Genomic DNA, 16,099 nt, shown 5'->3' with positions numbered 1-16,099 from the left:
CTGCTAACTGGGCAAAGAGGCACCTTTTACTGTGGTGATTCTCTTTATTTAGCAGGGGGAGAGTAACTGGCCCTATCCACCCACAGCACAGTACTTCCAGTGACTGTTGCTGGTGTGTGTCTTATGTTTCTTTTTAGAATGTGAGCCCTTTGGGGACAGGGAGCCATCTTATTTGTTATTTCTCTTTGTAAACCGCCCTGAGCCGTTTTTGGAAGGGCGGTATAGAAATCAAATTATTATTATTATTATTATTATTATTATTATTATTAAATCGCCTGGAGATTTTTAATTAGATGGTATATAAATTTAATAAATAAACAAAGTCTGGACAACAATTCACCCCTAGTTTTGTCTCTGATACATAGACATAATGAGTCCAATCTCATTATGATATTGTAATAATATTTTATTTATTTATTTATTTATTTACATTTTATATCCTGCTCTTCCTCCAAGGAGCCCAGAGCGGTGTACTACATACTTAGTTTTCTCTTCACAACAACAACCCTGTGAAGTAGGTTAGGCTGTGAGAGAAGTGACTGGCCCAGAGTCACCCAGCTAGTTTCATGGCTGAATGGGGATATATTTATTATATTATATTATATTATATTATATTATATTATATTATATTATATTATATTATATTATATTATATTATATTATATTAATTTATCAGAAAATATATCAGAAGAATGTTCTTACAAGTACATGTGTTGGTGAGCTTTATTTTGTGCATATTGTCCTTGAAAGTCTACTTGACCTTTGAAGTTGGTCTCTTCCTGGACATACTAGCACATTTAATCTGTTTTCTTGTTTGCCAAAGTCAAATATTTAGTCTTTTAATATGTAATATTTTTTAGAACTTCACATTTGAAGCTGTTGTGTAAAAGTTTATCTTCTTGTAATGCAAGAGTAGATAGGTATTATTAGTACAGCTACTAATACATTTACTGTATAACTTTTCTCAGATTCTATTTCTTTGGTTCATGCATAGGAAAATCACTTTTTCATTTTCTGTTTTTCTAAATATTTCTTTAATTTTCCTGTTCTCTTAATGCTAGACATTTTGCTTTAATATGTCTCTGTTTTTCTTGTGTAAATGAGAAAGTGATGTTGATCTTTAGAGCTTGCTTTCTTTTGTGGGAAAGTGAAACACTTTGCTTCTCCTAGAGTTTAGATGTTTCCTGGTAGAAACAAGCATGAGTCTGAAAAATATACCTTAAGGTTAGTTGATAGTGTAGGTGAATCCTTAGCTACAAGACCAAGATGCGGATTCAGGCTAAGTTAAATTCACAGAAAACTTTTAATAGTTTGGAATTTTAGTCCTAAAATGTATTTGAAGATCAAAACCTTTGCCTGAGTCAGGGTTTTACCTCTCACATAATTATCTAAACTGTAAAAAGTTGTCAGAACTAAGAAAAAAAGAAGAGTAATATTGGCATATGAGCTGTTATAGAAATGTTGGTTATAACAATCCTATTCTCCAATTTGCTTTAAGTTTTTCATGGTGATGTGTATCGTATATGTGTTGTTTGGAGTTCTCTGGCTTGCATGGTCAGCCTGCTACTGGAGGGACCTCCTGAGGATCCAGTTCTGGATTGGTGCAGTTATCTTACTGGGAATGTTAGAGAAAGCTGTTTTCTATGCAGAATTCCAGAATATTCGCTACACAGGAGAATCTGGTATGTGAAAATGACATCTTTAAATATATTTAATGTGAGAACACAAGGGCATGGATAATTTGCTCTTGTTAATACATCAGTAACATTTTTAGTGATATTCTAAATGCAAGAGTAAAAATGTGCAAGATTCCTTCATCTCTGTTATTATTCATGTGACACCTATGAATTCAACATTATTGTTGAAAGGACATGTTTATTATATGAAAATAGCTAGAATATGTGTCATGGAAACATGCAGCCCTGTTTCTGAGGTGATTTTGCATCCGTGGACAAGGCTTAACGAGATGTGTGTCATAAAGAATTGAAGTTATTTTTGGAGTAAACGCATTTACTCCAAAATGAGCCCCATGAGCTTGATGGGACTCGCTTCTTCATAGCATAGGTATGCTTTTGATTGAAACTATTGCATGGAGAAATCTCTTACTGGAGATTTACTAGAGAAAAATAGTTGTCTTTTTGATGTACTTTAAACTGTATGTATCTTCTTTTAAAATAGTGGCTGACATCCAGTGCTACCAGAACTTGAGGATGAGGCTGTAGTTCAGTGGTAGAGCATCTGTTTTGCATGCAGAAGGTCCCAGGTTCACTCCCTGGCATCTCTAGATAAGGTTGGGAGAAACTCCCACCTGAAACCTTGGAGAGCTTTTGCTGGTCAGTAGGCAGTACTGAGATAGATGGACCAATGGTCTGACTTGATACAAGGCAGCTTCCTACATTCCTATGAGAGAAGTTTTGTGTACCTGAGGAGCTTACAGTGGTGCACTAAGTTGTATAACCACTAACACAAACAGATCCAGTAGCATAACTGAGGGTTCCCAGGACAGGATGTGAATGTATGTGTGCAATCATAGCCTGACAGCTAGCATAGGAATAATGGATGTTGTGCAAGGCACTTCTGGTCCTGGAGTTGGTTTAATACACGCTATCACTTCATCACCTTAGAAGAAGGCCAATAAGCCAAATGTCTCCCAGAACATATATGGAATAGGGCAAGAGGTTATGCAGCCTTAGGAGGGAATTCTGCTCCATGTTGCACTAGCAGTTGTGCTCCATCTTCTGCTAATACAGCACTGCTCTGGAATGGAAACTCTCTCTTTGCAGAACTTCATTGAACCAAGTCCTTTTGCTAGCACAGTATCATCGTTCTAGTGCAACATTAGGCTGGATGACAGCCCATTTCTCTTTAATATTTGGCTCCCCATGAATGAAGTGTGAGGTATTCTAAAGAACTTAACATAGGATAAAAAATATTAAATAAAATATATTTTGATTTCCTTGTGTCGTAATATTTGTGACAACTCGGTGCAAGCTTCAAATTCTACACCATACATTTAGTAACCCAGGTGCCTTCTGTTTTCTTTGTTTGCAGTACAAGGGGCAATGATCTTAGCTGAGCTGCTTTCAGCACTGAAACGTTCACTTGCTCGAACGCTTGTCATTATAGTGAGTCTGGGATATGGGATAGTCAAGTGAGTACTAACCTTTCTGAAGTTATCACATATTGTCAATCAGCATCACTGAAGGAGTTAAATGTCACTTGCTTCTCGTTATCCATTTTGATGCAACACACTTAATACTGTGATTGACAAGTCTCTTAATTTGATATGCTTGCACTTTTAAGTTGGCTTGTGCCCACTGAAGTTGATAGTTAAATAGTGGCAGGCTTTATTACGTGTCTTGCAGAAAGCAGCCTCATAAACATGAGCAAACTAAACAAAACCTGCAGTGACTTCCTCTTGGGTGTGTTGCAAGTCTGAGTCTCATGTCTGCAAAACTAGGGTAATGGACAAGGTCTGCAGCTTTTCTCTTAGCAGCTTCAAGAACATCAAGCATTTATCAAGACTGGCAAATAATGTGTTAGTTGACTTGCATGATGTGACTCATATAATTTATTAGGCTGAAGTTATGTCTTGACTTTGTTTTAAATTTCTCCTTTTCCCCCCATTACAGACCTCGCCTTGGAGTCACTCTTCATAAAGTAGTTGTGGCTGGAGCCCTCTATTTATTATTTTCTGGCATGGAAGGTGTTCTTAGAGTCACAGGGGTTAGTAATTTTGGAGTTTCATGTATACATTGCAGTTGATGCTTAGATACTGTACAGTGCCCCACTCCTCCATCAGCAGAGCACACGTGCTGGCTCTTTGTGTGTGGAGAGCCCATCGACACTCTTTGCAAACATGCAGAGCCTTCATGCCTATTCACATTGCTGTAGGGCACTTCTCCCATTGGGAATTATGGGACAAGCATCCTATAGCATGGGCGTGATTCTTAAGAGCCATGGAGGTTCTGTGTATTTGCAAGGGGTGATGACAGGCTGTCCACTTTCAGGGAGCCGGTGTGTGTTCCACTGATGGGAAGAACAGGGTGCTGGGTGCTATCTAAGCCAATGACTGGGATGCAACAAAATCACACTATATAGTATGTAGTAATGGATATTTGACTGTAGTAGCTTTTTACTATTCATCTGATTGGTACGCTCTTCATGAACAGTCTGTTTTAAGAGAGGCTGTTTACTTTCTTGAACCTCAGTGTGCTTTAAAACTTTGTGTTGATTGATCATGATTTCACCATTATCATTTGTGGGCGAAAGCTGCTTTGTTTCTGTTTCACTTTTGCTTCCTTGGTGCATGCATGGGCATGCAGAAGCATACCCATTCGAAAGATGAAGATTGTCCTTGTCTCCATTTAGTTCGCACTTTTTAATTCTTTTTTGTTACTCATATAGCTTTGCAGTTTTACAGCGTGAGGTACAGAAACATGGCTGGACCTCTGTCTAATACGAGAAAGATATATTTCCTTTCCGAGTAGATTTTATGAGATGTCTATGATGTTGCAAAAGCCAGAAATTCTCTTACATAAAATAATAAAAATATCTACATTGATTATTTTTGTAAGAGAATTTATGTTTCTGAAAATTATTCTACTGGAAATAATGTTGCCAGTTTAAAAATATAGAATTCTTCAAATGCTTCCCTGAGCTAGAATTTGAAGAAAAACATGGGCTTTGTACAATCATTATGGGCTATTAAAAGTTTGCAGAACTTAGGAAGCAGGTGGCTTTAACTAACTCTTAAAGAGTGCTTGTATTTGGATAACTTGTTCTTCATGCTTTTGAAATCAGCAGCTTAGAGGCCATTGTTTTTCACTTCTGTGCTGTTTAAATTAAGAATAATTTACTTTTTGATCACACCTGTATTTCAGTAATTTTAATTTAATTTATTATTTAATAATTCAGTAATTTTTTGCTCTTTTTTGATACTTTTCCAGTTTTTCCATGGTCTTGCAGCTGTGGTAGCTAACTTTGGGCTGTCAGTTACTGACTCCTGTATTATTTATTGGATATCCTTTTAAAAATTGCATGGTGTGATTTTAGTTTATGAACAACTACCAAAGTATACGTCCTAGTTGTTTGGTGCAAAAATTCTATGTGACTGAGAAACTTGTCAAAGATATATATGAAAACCGAGTTGATAACTAGCTAAGTTACCCATGTATCATCTCTCCCTAAGAGTTATCATTGCCTTTCTGTTCCAGGTGTTTGTAGGGTATTGTCCCAAACAGCATTCTCTACATTCAGTGTAGATTGATAGAAATGGTTGTGCAACCAGCATACTGCCTACCACAGAACTTATTCATCACAACTGGCACTGGTTCCAGTAAAGTGCTATGTCTTAATGATTCATTTAATTTTATTTATTAAGTTTGGATATTTAGGCTCTCCAGTCCTCAGGTCAGGATTCAGTACACTGGTTTTATGTTTTGTATATTTTGTAATTTAATTTAATTTAATGTTGTTAAGAACAGCCCTGCTGGATCAGGCCCAAGGGCTATCTAATCCAACATCCTGTTTCACACAGTAGCCCACCAGATGCCTCTGAGAAGCCCACAGGCAAGAGGTGAGGGCATGCCCTCTCTCTTGCTGTTGCTCCCCTGAAGCTAATATTCAGAGGCATCTTGTCTCTGTGGCCGGAGGTGGCCTAGAGTCACCAGACTATTATTATTATTATTGTTTACACAGTCAGACAGGTGTTATTGACTGGTTTATCCAGACATCGAGTCCTTCCCAAGGACCTGGGATGGCTGAATTTTATTGTCAGTTGTTATAGATATCGTCGCAGAATATAGGCTGTTCCCAGTAAAGCTGCTTTTTGTAATTGGCTGATGGTGATTTCTGTGGCCCCTATGGTGTTGAGGTGCTCTTCAAGGTCTTTTGGAACTGCACCCAGGGCGCCAGTTACCACTGGGATTATTTTGGTCTTCTTCTGCCACAGCCTTTCAATTTCAATTTGTAGATCTTATTATTATTAATAATAATAATAATTCAATTTCTATACCGCCTTTCCAAAAATGGCTCAGGGCGGTTTACAAAGAGAAATAAAACAAAAATATCAAATAAAATGGCTCCCTGTCCCCAAAGGGCTCACATTCTAAAAGGAAACATAGGACACACACTAGCAACAGTCACTGGAAGTACTGTGCTGGGGGTGGATAGGGCCAGTTACTCTCCCCCTGCTAAATAAAGAGAATCACCACAGTAAAAGGTGCCTCTTTGCCCAGTTAGCAGGGGTTAGCCATTGAAAGACTTCTCCTCATGAATTTGTCCCTTTTAAAGCCATCCAAGCTAGTGGCCATCATTAGTTGGGGCTGGGAGATTATTATTGTTTCAATAGAAATAAAGTTAAAATAGAGCTAAATAAATAAATAAAAACAACCATAATATTAAACATATATGAATGAAAGCCCCACACAGTTGCAAATAGATTGAAATAATAAACTAATAACTCTAGTGCAGACTCCATTCAGTACTAAATAATTATTAAGCCAGCCACCTTGAGGCGGATGATCAAAAGGTGGGGTATAATAATCTATATAAACATGTAATAAATAAGTTTTGCCACTAAAAGTCAGCCAAAAGAGGGGCATCTTGAAATGCTTCGGAAAGAGACTCAGGCCAAACCAGCTGTGACAGTGGTGGATCTGCATATTTAAACCCAGATCTGTCCTAGAAAGAAAGATAGAAATACATTTTTCAGCAAAAGGCACATGTTAGTATGGAGGGCCAAATCCTGCCCACAGTATGTCCCTTTCCCCAGATGCTTTTCTCTTTGACTAGTTTCAATGCAAGAAGTGAACTTGGCTGGGAGGGGGGAGTGCTGGGGGGCGGGGAGAGACTGCAGGGAGGTAAGTGCTGGGTATGGAAAGGGTTCAGCTCCCCATGCCTGCATATCCATTTGCTTTGAAAATCGGACCCCTCCTGTCCTTGCTTGATATAGACTTGGGGAAGACTTTTGTTTAAACTAACATGTCTGCTGCTGCTGCTTTACTCTTGAGGTATTGTGAATAGTTTTCTTACCAGGCATGGTTGGTGAAAAGCAAATCAAAGCTAGAAGATGCAGTTATCAATTTAAAAAAAAATTAATATTGTAAACCTGAGTGACTGGAACTGGTAATGTTTCAGCTTTTCTGCAAAAGACTCCTGATTGGTGTAATACTAATCTCTTGTTTCACTGAGTAGAGAAAGGGCATATTTATGCCTTTGGGATTCTGTGTCATATCTTCTGACAGCAATGTAATGACTGGCAACTGTGGGCTTGTTTCTTGCTTCCCATCTGCCTTGGTCTCAATGCCTTTTTCTCTTTGTCTCTCTAGGCACAGAATGATCTTGCCTCCTTGGCTTTTATTCCACTGGCTTTCCTAGATACTGCCCTCTGTTGGTGGATATCCTTCTTCACTGGCTTATTTGGTGTAGTGCTAATTTCTTTGGGTTTTCATGGTGGGTGGTATTTTTTGCCAGAATCAGCTGTTGACCATTTCTCTTCACATATATAATTCTTTAAGGCTAAGATTGAATTGATTTCACTTGCAAGGAAGTGAGCTCATCAGGATTTGTCAAATTCTTAGCATCACGCTACATGTCTGTTAATCTCAGAGCATTGTGAAAGCTGCACTTTCAGAACTTGGGTGAGAAATCTGATAGGGTCACAAATGGTTGTAAGTTTTGGAAGGGATCTTGCTCCTCAGGGCAGTGATGTCACTGCCTTCAGATAGGTGAAGTTTGTCCTCATTCTGCATTTTTGCAGTAAGAATTTCTGTTTCCTGGCAACCAGTGAATGGCTCTGCTTCTTTTGGGCACAGAAGCTACAGTGTGTGTGCACGTGTGCGCTGTGTGTGTACACACTCACCCACCCCCCAATGCTGTTCACTCTTTGCCAGTACACAGTAAACAAACTTATACCTTGCATTTTTGGTCCAAGAACTGGACCGCTCACAGTAGCTAACAATACAATAAAAACATGATCATAAATAGATAAAAAGCAAGAACAATGATGGAATATCAGCCATATCAGTAAGTTAAAAACACCAAGAAAGATGTGTAGAGTCAGTTAGCAGATTGACTAAAAACCTGATGAAATAATATTTTTAATAGGCGGTGGAATGGGATCATGTGGGGTGGGGAGCACATGGATTCCCCTTGTTAGAGCATTCTAAAGAGCGGTGCTACACTAAAGAAGACTTCTCTGCCAACTGTGTCTTGGATGGTGGTAGGACACGTAAGAGGCCCCCGCCCTGCCCCGCTTTACCTTAGTGGGTGGGCAGGGTCATATAGGAGGAGACTGACCTTTAGATATGATCCCAAGTCATTTAGGACGTTAAAGGTAATAACCAGAACTATGAATTTTGTCTGCCTATGCAATTGGTATAGAAAAGGAGTTTCATGCCAAGATAAATCCTCAAATCAGGCCTCAGTCTAAACATTAACTGTTGCATTTTGTGCAAGCTAAAGTTTCCAGATGATTTTCAAAGACAGGTGCATACAAAGCATGCTACAGAATCGGTCTCAGTACTGTATATCTAAAGCATGTGTGACTGTGACTAGGTCCATTCTATCCAGAAACAGGTATATTTTTCACACCAGCCAAATCTATGTAAAGGCATTCCTGGCCACAGCTGCCACATAGAAATCTAGGAGCAAAGCTGGGTTCACAAGCACTTCCAGACTGCCCCTGTAAATCACTATAAGAATGCCCTCAATCACCATCATAGCCATTCAGCCCAGAAAGATGATATTGAAAGCCCCTGAGAGGTCCAGAAAAATAGGGACACACTCTCTCATCCAGTCCCTGTTGTAGATTGTCTACCAAGGTTGTCTCTGTTCTATCAGCAGGATGGAAACTAGACTGAAATAGATCTAGATGGCTATAGGCCACCTCCTGCCTCAGAGGCAAGATGCCTCTAAATACCAGTCGCAGGGGAGCAACGGCAAGAAGAGACATGCCTTCACCTCTTGCCTGTGGGCTACTCAGAGGCATCTGGTGGGCCACATTGTGAAACAGGTTGCTAGACTAGATAGGCCTTAGGCTTGATCCAGCAGGGCTGTTCTTGTGTTCTTATTCTTAGATAATCCATGTCATCCAGAAATGCCTGGAATTGGGGCACCACCTCTTGATCATGCAAGATTTGAGACGGGCCTGTATTATCCAATACAATGGGATTGAGAGAGTGCTTTTTTCCAATAATGGTCTCCCTATTGCCTCCTTTTAGACAAAACAGTAGGGATGCGCAAAACCAGTTCATGATCAAACCAGACCACTACGAACTGGGCCAGTTCAAGAGGTTCAGTTGCAAACAGGTTTGTGGAACTGACTTGCCTAGCCAATCAGTTTGACCAAACCTGTCTGCGCAAACCCCTTTATGCACACTCCTACAAAACAGCATATCTCAAATCTTGAACAACTTGGCCAGCCCTCCTCTTGTTACTTTAGTTAGCTAGGTTGGGCAAGGATGGTGCACACAGGTGGTTGACCTCATACCTCTGAACATACTGTCCGCAATGCATTCTCCAGTACTATAATTAGTATGGGGCAATTCAGTATGGATGTGAGTCACTTTGTCCGCAATTTATTTTGCAAATTGGTTACAATTAGCAACCCCACCATCTTATGGGCCAAGATACAAGAGGCCTCTCACTATTTGGAAAAGCTCTGGTGGCTGATTGAATAATTGTGAAAAAGCGAGACACCTCCGCCACTATGGCTGCCATGGTTTAGGCCCTAAAATGGGCTCTAGCCAATTGACTCAAGTTTTACTCTAGTATTATCTCAGCTATTTCATCATATTCAGAGCCCCAGAAAACCAGGGAGCCGATTTGACTACCAAATAGGAAAGGGCACTTACAACTAAGCATGTTAATGGTCTTAGCCATGACCCTATTCCAGATGTCACCCAGGGTGTTGATAGAATCACTAGAACTTGACAGAACTGTCTGCACATTGCATTTGTGGAAGAGAGAATCTTGATTCTCCAAAGAAACCTCTTGATTTTTCTGAAGCATATTTGTGCATGTATACGTATATATAGCATTTATGGCTCTTATATGGAAACTGCTGAAAATGGCTGTCATGTGTTAGTGCTTTATAGTGGAGCTGTAAAGTTTGTAAACAGGTGACCACATGCATTCTTGATTGTCTGTATACCATCACTATATATTTCGTGTGGATGGAGTTATCCACCAAAGGCAATAGTATCTCATGCCTTTGTTACTTCTCGTTTGGATTACTGTAATGTGCTCTACCTAGGGTTGCCTTTGAAAACGATTCAGAAGCTTCAACTAGTCCAGAATGCAGTGGCCCGCCTCCTCATGGGTGGCCATAGATTTGATAGTGTTACATCTCTTTTACGGTCGCTGCACTAGTTGTTAGCTTCTGGGTCCAATTCAAAGTGCTGGTTCTCACCTATAAAACCCTTATGGGCTTAGCACCTGTATATCTCCGGGATTACCTCTCTTGGCCAGTTGTATCCCAACCTGTGAGGCCTATCCTCTCAGCTGGCCCTCCTTAGTGTCCTAGGCTCTGGTGTAGTGCATGGTGCCTGAGCCTGTAAGAGGGCCTTCTCTATGGCCGCCCCTCTTCTTTGGAACACTCTTCACCCCAAAATTTGTTCAGCCCCCTCCCTGGTTGCTTTTAAGGCCCTTCTCAAGTCCCACCTGTTTCGCCAGACATTTATCCTGTAGTAGTAGTAGTAATTATTTTAATTAATTGTTATTAGCATAGTTGCATTGTTGTTCACCGCCTAGAGTCTTTGGAGGAGGTGGTATATAAGGGAATTTAAATAAATAAATAAATAAAATTTCCACATGTAACAGCCTTGGGAGCATCACCACACAGAAATGGGTTTCGACAGCATCCATGTGCGGGTCCTGAGAATAACTGGAAAATGAAGCACACTCTAGAATAACAGTGATCTTCCCTCTGATGTTTATGAGTTCTGTGTTTATTGTGGTGGGCTGCCATTGTTTAGGGGTATAGTAGTAACATTCCAGTAGAATGCCAGTATTTGCGTACACTGAATCCAAATATTCTTGGTTAATTTGGCTAGCTCTTTTTATTAAGCCTTTATTTTTCTTGACTCATCATACATATTCATCAGTTTGACGCAAACAATGAAGTTGTTAAAACTTCGGAGGAACGTTGTGAAGCTCTCTCTCTACCGACACTTCACCAATACTCTTATCTTGGCAATAGCAGGTGAGTTTTAGAAATAATTTCTTCCTAAACCTTTTAAGGGGACATTTTGTGCCAGGTATTCCAGGGGCACACTTTATCATGGAGCATAACCTCAATGCTTGTACATTAAATAGGAAGTGTAGAAAGGAAACAAAGTAGGTGCCTTAAGCAAGCAAACAAATTGTGCTTTAATGTTTTGTTGACTCTGACCATGATATAGACAGAGCTTTCTTATTTTAATTAAAAAAATTTGTTTAGATAAGAGGCAAAGTTATCTATAACCTCATCCAATCTGGTGAACTGACTATGAAACTATGAGAGCAGAATGAGTTTAAACAAAATAGGGTTTTTGTTTGTTTTAGAAGGATAAGGAGTAAGTGCTCAAAAGTGCATTTGTTACATTGTTAATGAAATACAGGTGGATAACCACAAGCCCAATAGTATATATTGCTATTCAACGTAATTCCCATGGTCATAGATGATTTCAGAGTATCTGAGAAGTTCTGCAGTTCAGTCTCACTTGCTACTCTTTTACCAAATGTGTTTTTGTTTTTGTTTTAATTAACCGCAACCCCCCCCCTTCAGCATCTGTTGTTTTTATCATCTGGACCACAATGAAATTCAGGCTGGTAGACTGTCAGTCGGTAAGCTTCATTTGTCTTTTTTTTTAAATAGTAAACTAACTAGCTGAACCAAGCACAGACCATCTGCGCCTCTAGTCCCCCCCCACCTGGCTTTCTCTCCCGCAAGCCCACCCGCCAGTCGCCTGCCCGCCGGTGCCGCTTCTTCCCCCCTCCCCCCACTGGCTGCCGCTTTCTCCCGCCCGCGGCTTTTTTCTCCCTCCCGTCTGCCCACCCGCTGCCGCTGGTTTTTCCTCCCCCCATCTGCCCGCCGCTGCCACTTTTCTCTCCCCACATCCGCCCGCCGCCACTATTTTCTCCCCCCCATCCATCCGCCTGCCCGCCACCGCCGCTTTCTTCCCCCTCTCCTCCTCCCTTCTCACTCGGCTGGGCTGGGCTGCCTCCATTATTAATGCAGGAACTCTCGCAGCATGTCGCGAGAGTTCCGCTGCCAAATCCTGGGCATGCATGCCGGCTAAGAAAATTAAATATATAGATGTGCCCATGAAGAATGTATGTTTTTGGTTATTATTTATTTTATTTATTTATTCAATTTCTATACTGCCCTTCCAAAAATGGCTCAGGGCAGTTTACATTAAAACAAAACAATTAAAATCAATTAACAGTTAAAAACAGAGATTATAAAACACCATAAAACAATTAACAGTTAAAACATTCAAAACAGTTTTAAAACCCTGGATTATGTTCTTAGGAAGTTAATAATGACTCCAGGTCAACCCATTATGGGGGTGGATAAGAGTTGTAGATTCATTTAGTATGGAGTCTGTGCCTTGCTATGTTGAAGATGTTTGTTTTTCTCCTATAAAAATGATGTGGGTGGGTGTTGTCTGTGTCTATAATTTCCTTATATTTTAACAGGATTGGCAGGAGCTGTGGGTAGATGATGCAATCTGGCGGCTTTTGTTTTCAATGATCCTTTTTGTCATCATGGTTCTTTGGAGGCCATCTGCCAACAACCAGAGGTATAACACTTATTATCTAGAACAGTTTGCAAGCTAAGGTTGTCTTGAATCCTTCTTACCATCCATTTCTTGATCTACCATGTATGTTCATGTGAAGCTGCCTCATCCTGAGTCAGATAATTGGTCCACCTAGCTGAGTATTGTCTAGACTGACAGCAGCTTCCCAGGGTTTTGGCCATGTGTCTTTCCCAGCCCTACTTGGAGATTTCAGGGGTTGAACCTGAGACCTTCTGCATGCAAAGCATGTACTCTGACACATAACTACACACCTCTATCCTTGTCCCACCTGTAATTTTGTTTATGCTCTTCAATAAAATGCAAGTTTTAAAAAAAGGTAATATCAAGAATGCCATGTAAATCTATAACTGCAAAGCTGTACAACAGTCATGTTATGTTACTTGATTATTTTGGGTATCCACTACTTTTTAAAGATTTACAGCACAATCTTGCACAATCTTGCATGTTTACTTAGGAGCAAGCTGCACTATGTTCAGTGGCTAATGGGATGGGGGAAATTACTAACGGTAGTTCCACTGAAACTAAATGGACAATTGAGGCATTGCCTAACTTGTCCTTTTAATTTCAATGGGACTGCTTTGTGTAATTTTCCTTATCATGTCAGCCAGTATGACTTACTCCCATGCAAATATCCATAGAATCACATCCTTAGATCTTATGACCAGCATTGCATTAATAAATATTGAAAAAAGCCTTTGAACAACGTAACGTGTTTATATATTGTATACATATATTTGTGTGTATACACAAAAGTATGTATGCGTTTTTGAACTGGAACAGCCATTTATACTTTATTTTATCCTTAAAAGATTTGCTTTTTCACCACTGTCTGAGGAAGAGGAGGATGATGAACAGAAGGAGCCAATGCTAAAAGAAAGTTTTGGTAAGAAGACAGTCTTAGTTCTGAATGGGTACCTTTGGAGAGGAAAGTGAGGAAAACCCATCTTTTCACCCAAGCTTTCTCAGTTTTCTAAAAATTTTGGGGGTTTTAATACCTGGTTTATTTTAAAATTAAAAACCTGATTTTGGGATTTTAATCACTGTAATTGTTTAATTGTTGTTTTTAAATGTTTTTAAATTGTTAATTGTTATACTGTTTTTTAATTTGTTTTAGCTCTTTACTGTTTTAGTGGTTTGTTTTAATTGTAAACTTCCCTGAGCCATTTGGGAAGGGCGGTATACAAATCAAATCAAATCAAATCAAATCAAATAAATAAGTGTGTTCTCTGTATTACTAACAAGCACACTGGCTTTATAGACTTTTCAACAACATAACTGACCCTGCCCCCACTTCAGTCTAGAGGAGGAGTGCCAATAGTGCTTGCTAGGTTCAACTTCTGTTTGTATTAGTTGCCTTCTTGTATTCTGTTACTGTCAATGATGTTGCTAAGGATGCAGTCTTGTCCCCAAGTGAGTAAACTGACATGTTGATTTCATATGGTAGTCTACCAGCCTTTGTACATCAGCAGAATTTGGACAGTAGTTGAAAACCTAATATATTGGAATTTTCTGTTCATTATGTGGAGATAACGTAATTTTTTTAAAAAAAACTTGCACCGTTTAACTTTCTGCTAGATAGCAAAAAAAATTGTTCACAATTTAGTCATAAGGGCAGATGTCCTTGGGGACATAGTTTCAAAAGGTACCGTAATTGCTGAAGAAAGGGAAAATTGTCAAAAATCGCCCTGTCTCCATTGTGTGAGGGGAAATGCTGGTGTATCAGTACTGCATAAGTCTGGATGTCAGCCATAGTCTTTAATCGTCCTCTTCAGGGGCGTAGCTAAGGGAGAGGGGGCCTGTGTTCACCCCTCTCCCTGGCGGCACCTTGGAGTGAAGGAGATAATCAAGCAAATAGGGAGGGGTGGACTTGGGGGCCCCTGGGTTCTTTGAACCCATCTGCTCAATTATAGCTACACCCCTGATCCTTTTTCTGGTGGTATAGTTAAATGAGGTTTTTTTCTCTTGCTATTCCCCACAGAGGGAATGAAAATAAGAAGTTCAAAACAAGAATCAAATGGAAATCCTAAAGCCACCAAAGCAGTAAGTTTATTTTTGTCATATTTACATTGTGCCATTGAAAGAGGTGGATGGATGTCAAATATAGTTATATTTAATTTAATTTAATTTTTCATATTTCTGTACTGTCCATCATATGCATCTCTGGGCAGTTTACAAAATATAGATCAAACATTAAAGACACAACCAAGCAATTAAAACCTTAAAATAATTTAAAATCATTTTGAAAAATTAACTAACAATATAAAACTTTTATTTTCCCCCCCAAAACTAAATGTAGTTTTAAAGTGTTTTAAAGTTAAAATATTTTCAGAACTAAAAATTTGCTTTGTAGGAAAATAAAGAAATACAAGGTATTATGCATTATTTATCTTTCTTGTTCAGAAGAATGGCAAAATGTTAATACTTACAATTTGTATAGTGCTTTTGAGCGCTCAGAGTGCTTCACATTCATTATCTTGTTATTCTTTTAACAACTGCAAAAAAAAAAGTATTATCCTCATGTTGCAAATTGGGAGAGGGTGCTGAGGCTGAGAGGAAGTGGCTTGCCTCAGGCCTAGTGAATTGATGACATTGGTGAGACTCGAACCAGAGACTTTCTGATTTGTACCTCCGTCTCTTAACCACAATGCTACACCAGTCATCTGTTATAGAGAATGCTATGGGAGAAAATATGTAATGTTATTTTCGGATAGAACCACCATCTACTAATACATGGATTTGTTTTAATCTAGCAGGATGATGATCTGAAATGGGTAGAAGAGAACGTTCCTTCTTCAGTGACTGATGTGTAAGCATATGTAGTTTGACATATCTTGGTTACAGATGCAGTTGAAGCAAAAGCACTGAAAATAATCACAATTTCTAGAATAGAGAAGATGTTGCTAGTTGAATTCTTGAATTAGTATGGATTCTGTCTGTGGGGTGCCTGCTACCAGTCCTTTTTGTACACTGTGAATCTGAGTTGTAACCAGCTGCAGTGATGGTGCATAACCTGGTGCTCTAGCCCAGTGTTCCTCAACGTTTTTGGAGTCATGGACTGGTACATTCTTTTTTTTTTAAAAAAATAAATTTTATTGGTTTTAAGGATATAAAGATACAAAAGGTTTTAAAGATATAAAGATACAAAAGACTTCCTTCCGAAATTGGAAGGCCTGTCCAAACGAAGAGAACAGAAAGGAACACAAACTCTGGCAAAAGAAATGCAAGGTGACAATAAGGGAGGCAAAAAGAGAGTTTGAGGAACATTTAGCCAAAAGTATCAAGGGGAATAACAA

General features: G+C 39.3%; 1 protein-coding gene across 4 annotated transcripts in view; it reads left to right on the top strand.

Moving 5' to 3' along the window:
• TMEM87A (transmembrane protein 87A) overlaps positions 1-16,099 on the top strand; it is a 44,684-nt gene that overhangs the window by 19,251 nt on the left and 9,334 nt on the right. Inside the window, exons 9-18 of one of the 4 annotated variants that reach the window (XM_053271127.1) lie at positions 1,499-1,682; positions 3,052-3,151; positions 3,633-3,726; positions 4,950-5,025; positions 11,102-11,206; positions 11,771-11,829; positions 12,685-12,788; positions 13,616-13,689; positions 14,785-14,846; positions 15,560-15,612. In XM_053271127.1, the coding sequence (XP_053127102.1) occupies positions 1,499-1,682; positions 3,052-3,151; positions 3,633-3,726; positions 4,950-5,025; positions 11,102-11,206; positions 11,771-11,829; positions 12,685-12,788; positions 13,616-13,689; positions 14,785-14,846; positions 15,560-15,612 (911 nt within the window). Of the gene's footprint in view, positions 1-1,498; positions 1,683-3,051; positions 3,152-3,632; positions 3,727-4,949; positions 5,026-7,331; positions 7,405-11,101; positions 11,207-11,770; positions 11,830-12,684; positions 12,789-13,615; positions 13,690-14,784; positions 14,847-15,556; positions 15,613-16,099 lie in introns of all 4 variants that reach the window. The other 3 variants (XM_053271947.1, XM_053269428.1, XM_053270269.1) reach the window with 3 other exon arrangements.

The sequence above is a fragment of the Hemicordylus capensis genome, chromosome 1 (assembly GCF_027244095.1).
Source record: "Hemicordylus capensis ecotype Gifberg chromosome 1, rHemCap1.1.pri, whole genome shotgun sequence".
NCBI lineage: Eukaryota > Metazoa > Chordata > Lepidosauria > Squamata > Cordylidae > Hemicordylus > Hemicordylus capensis.
Note: the sequence above shows the minus strand (reverse complement) of the source record. Positions and strands in the feature narration are given on the sequence as shown.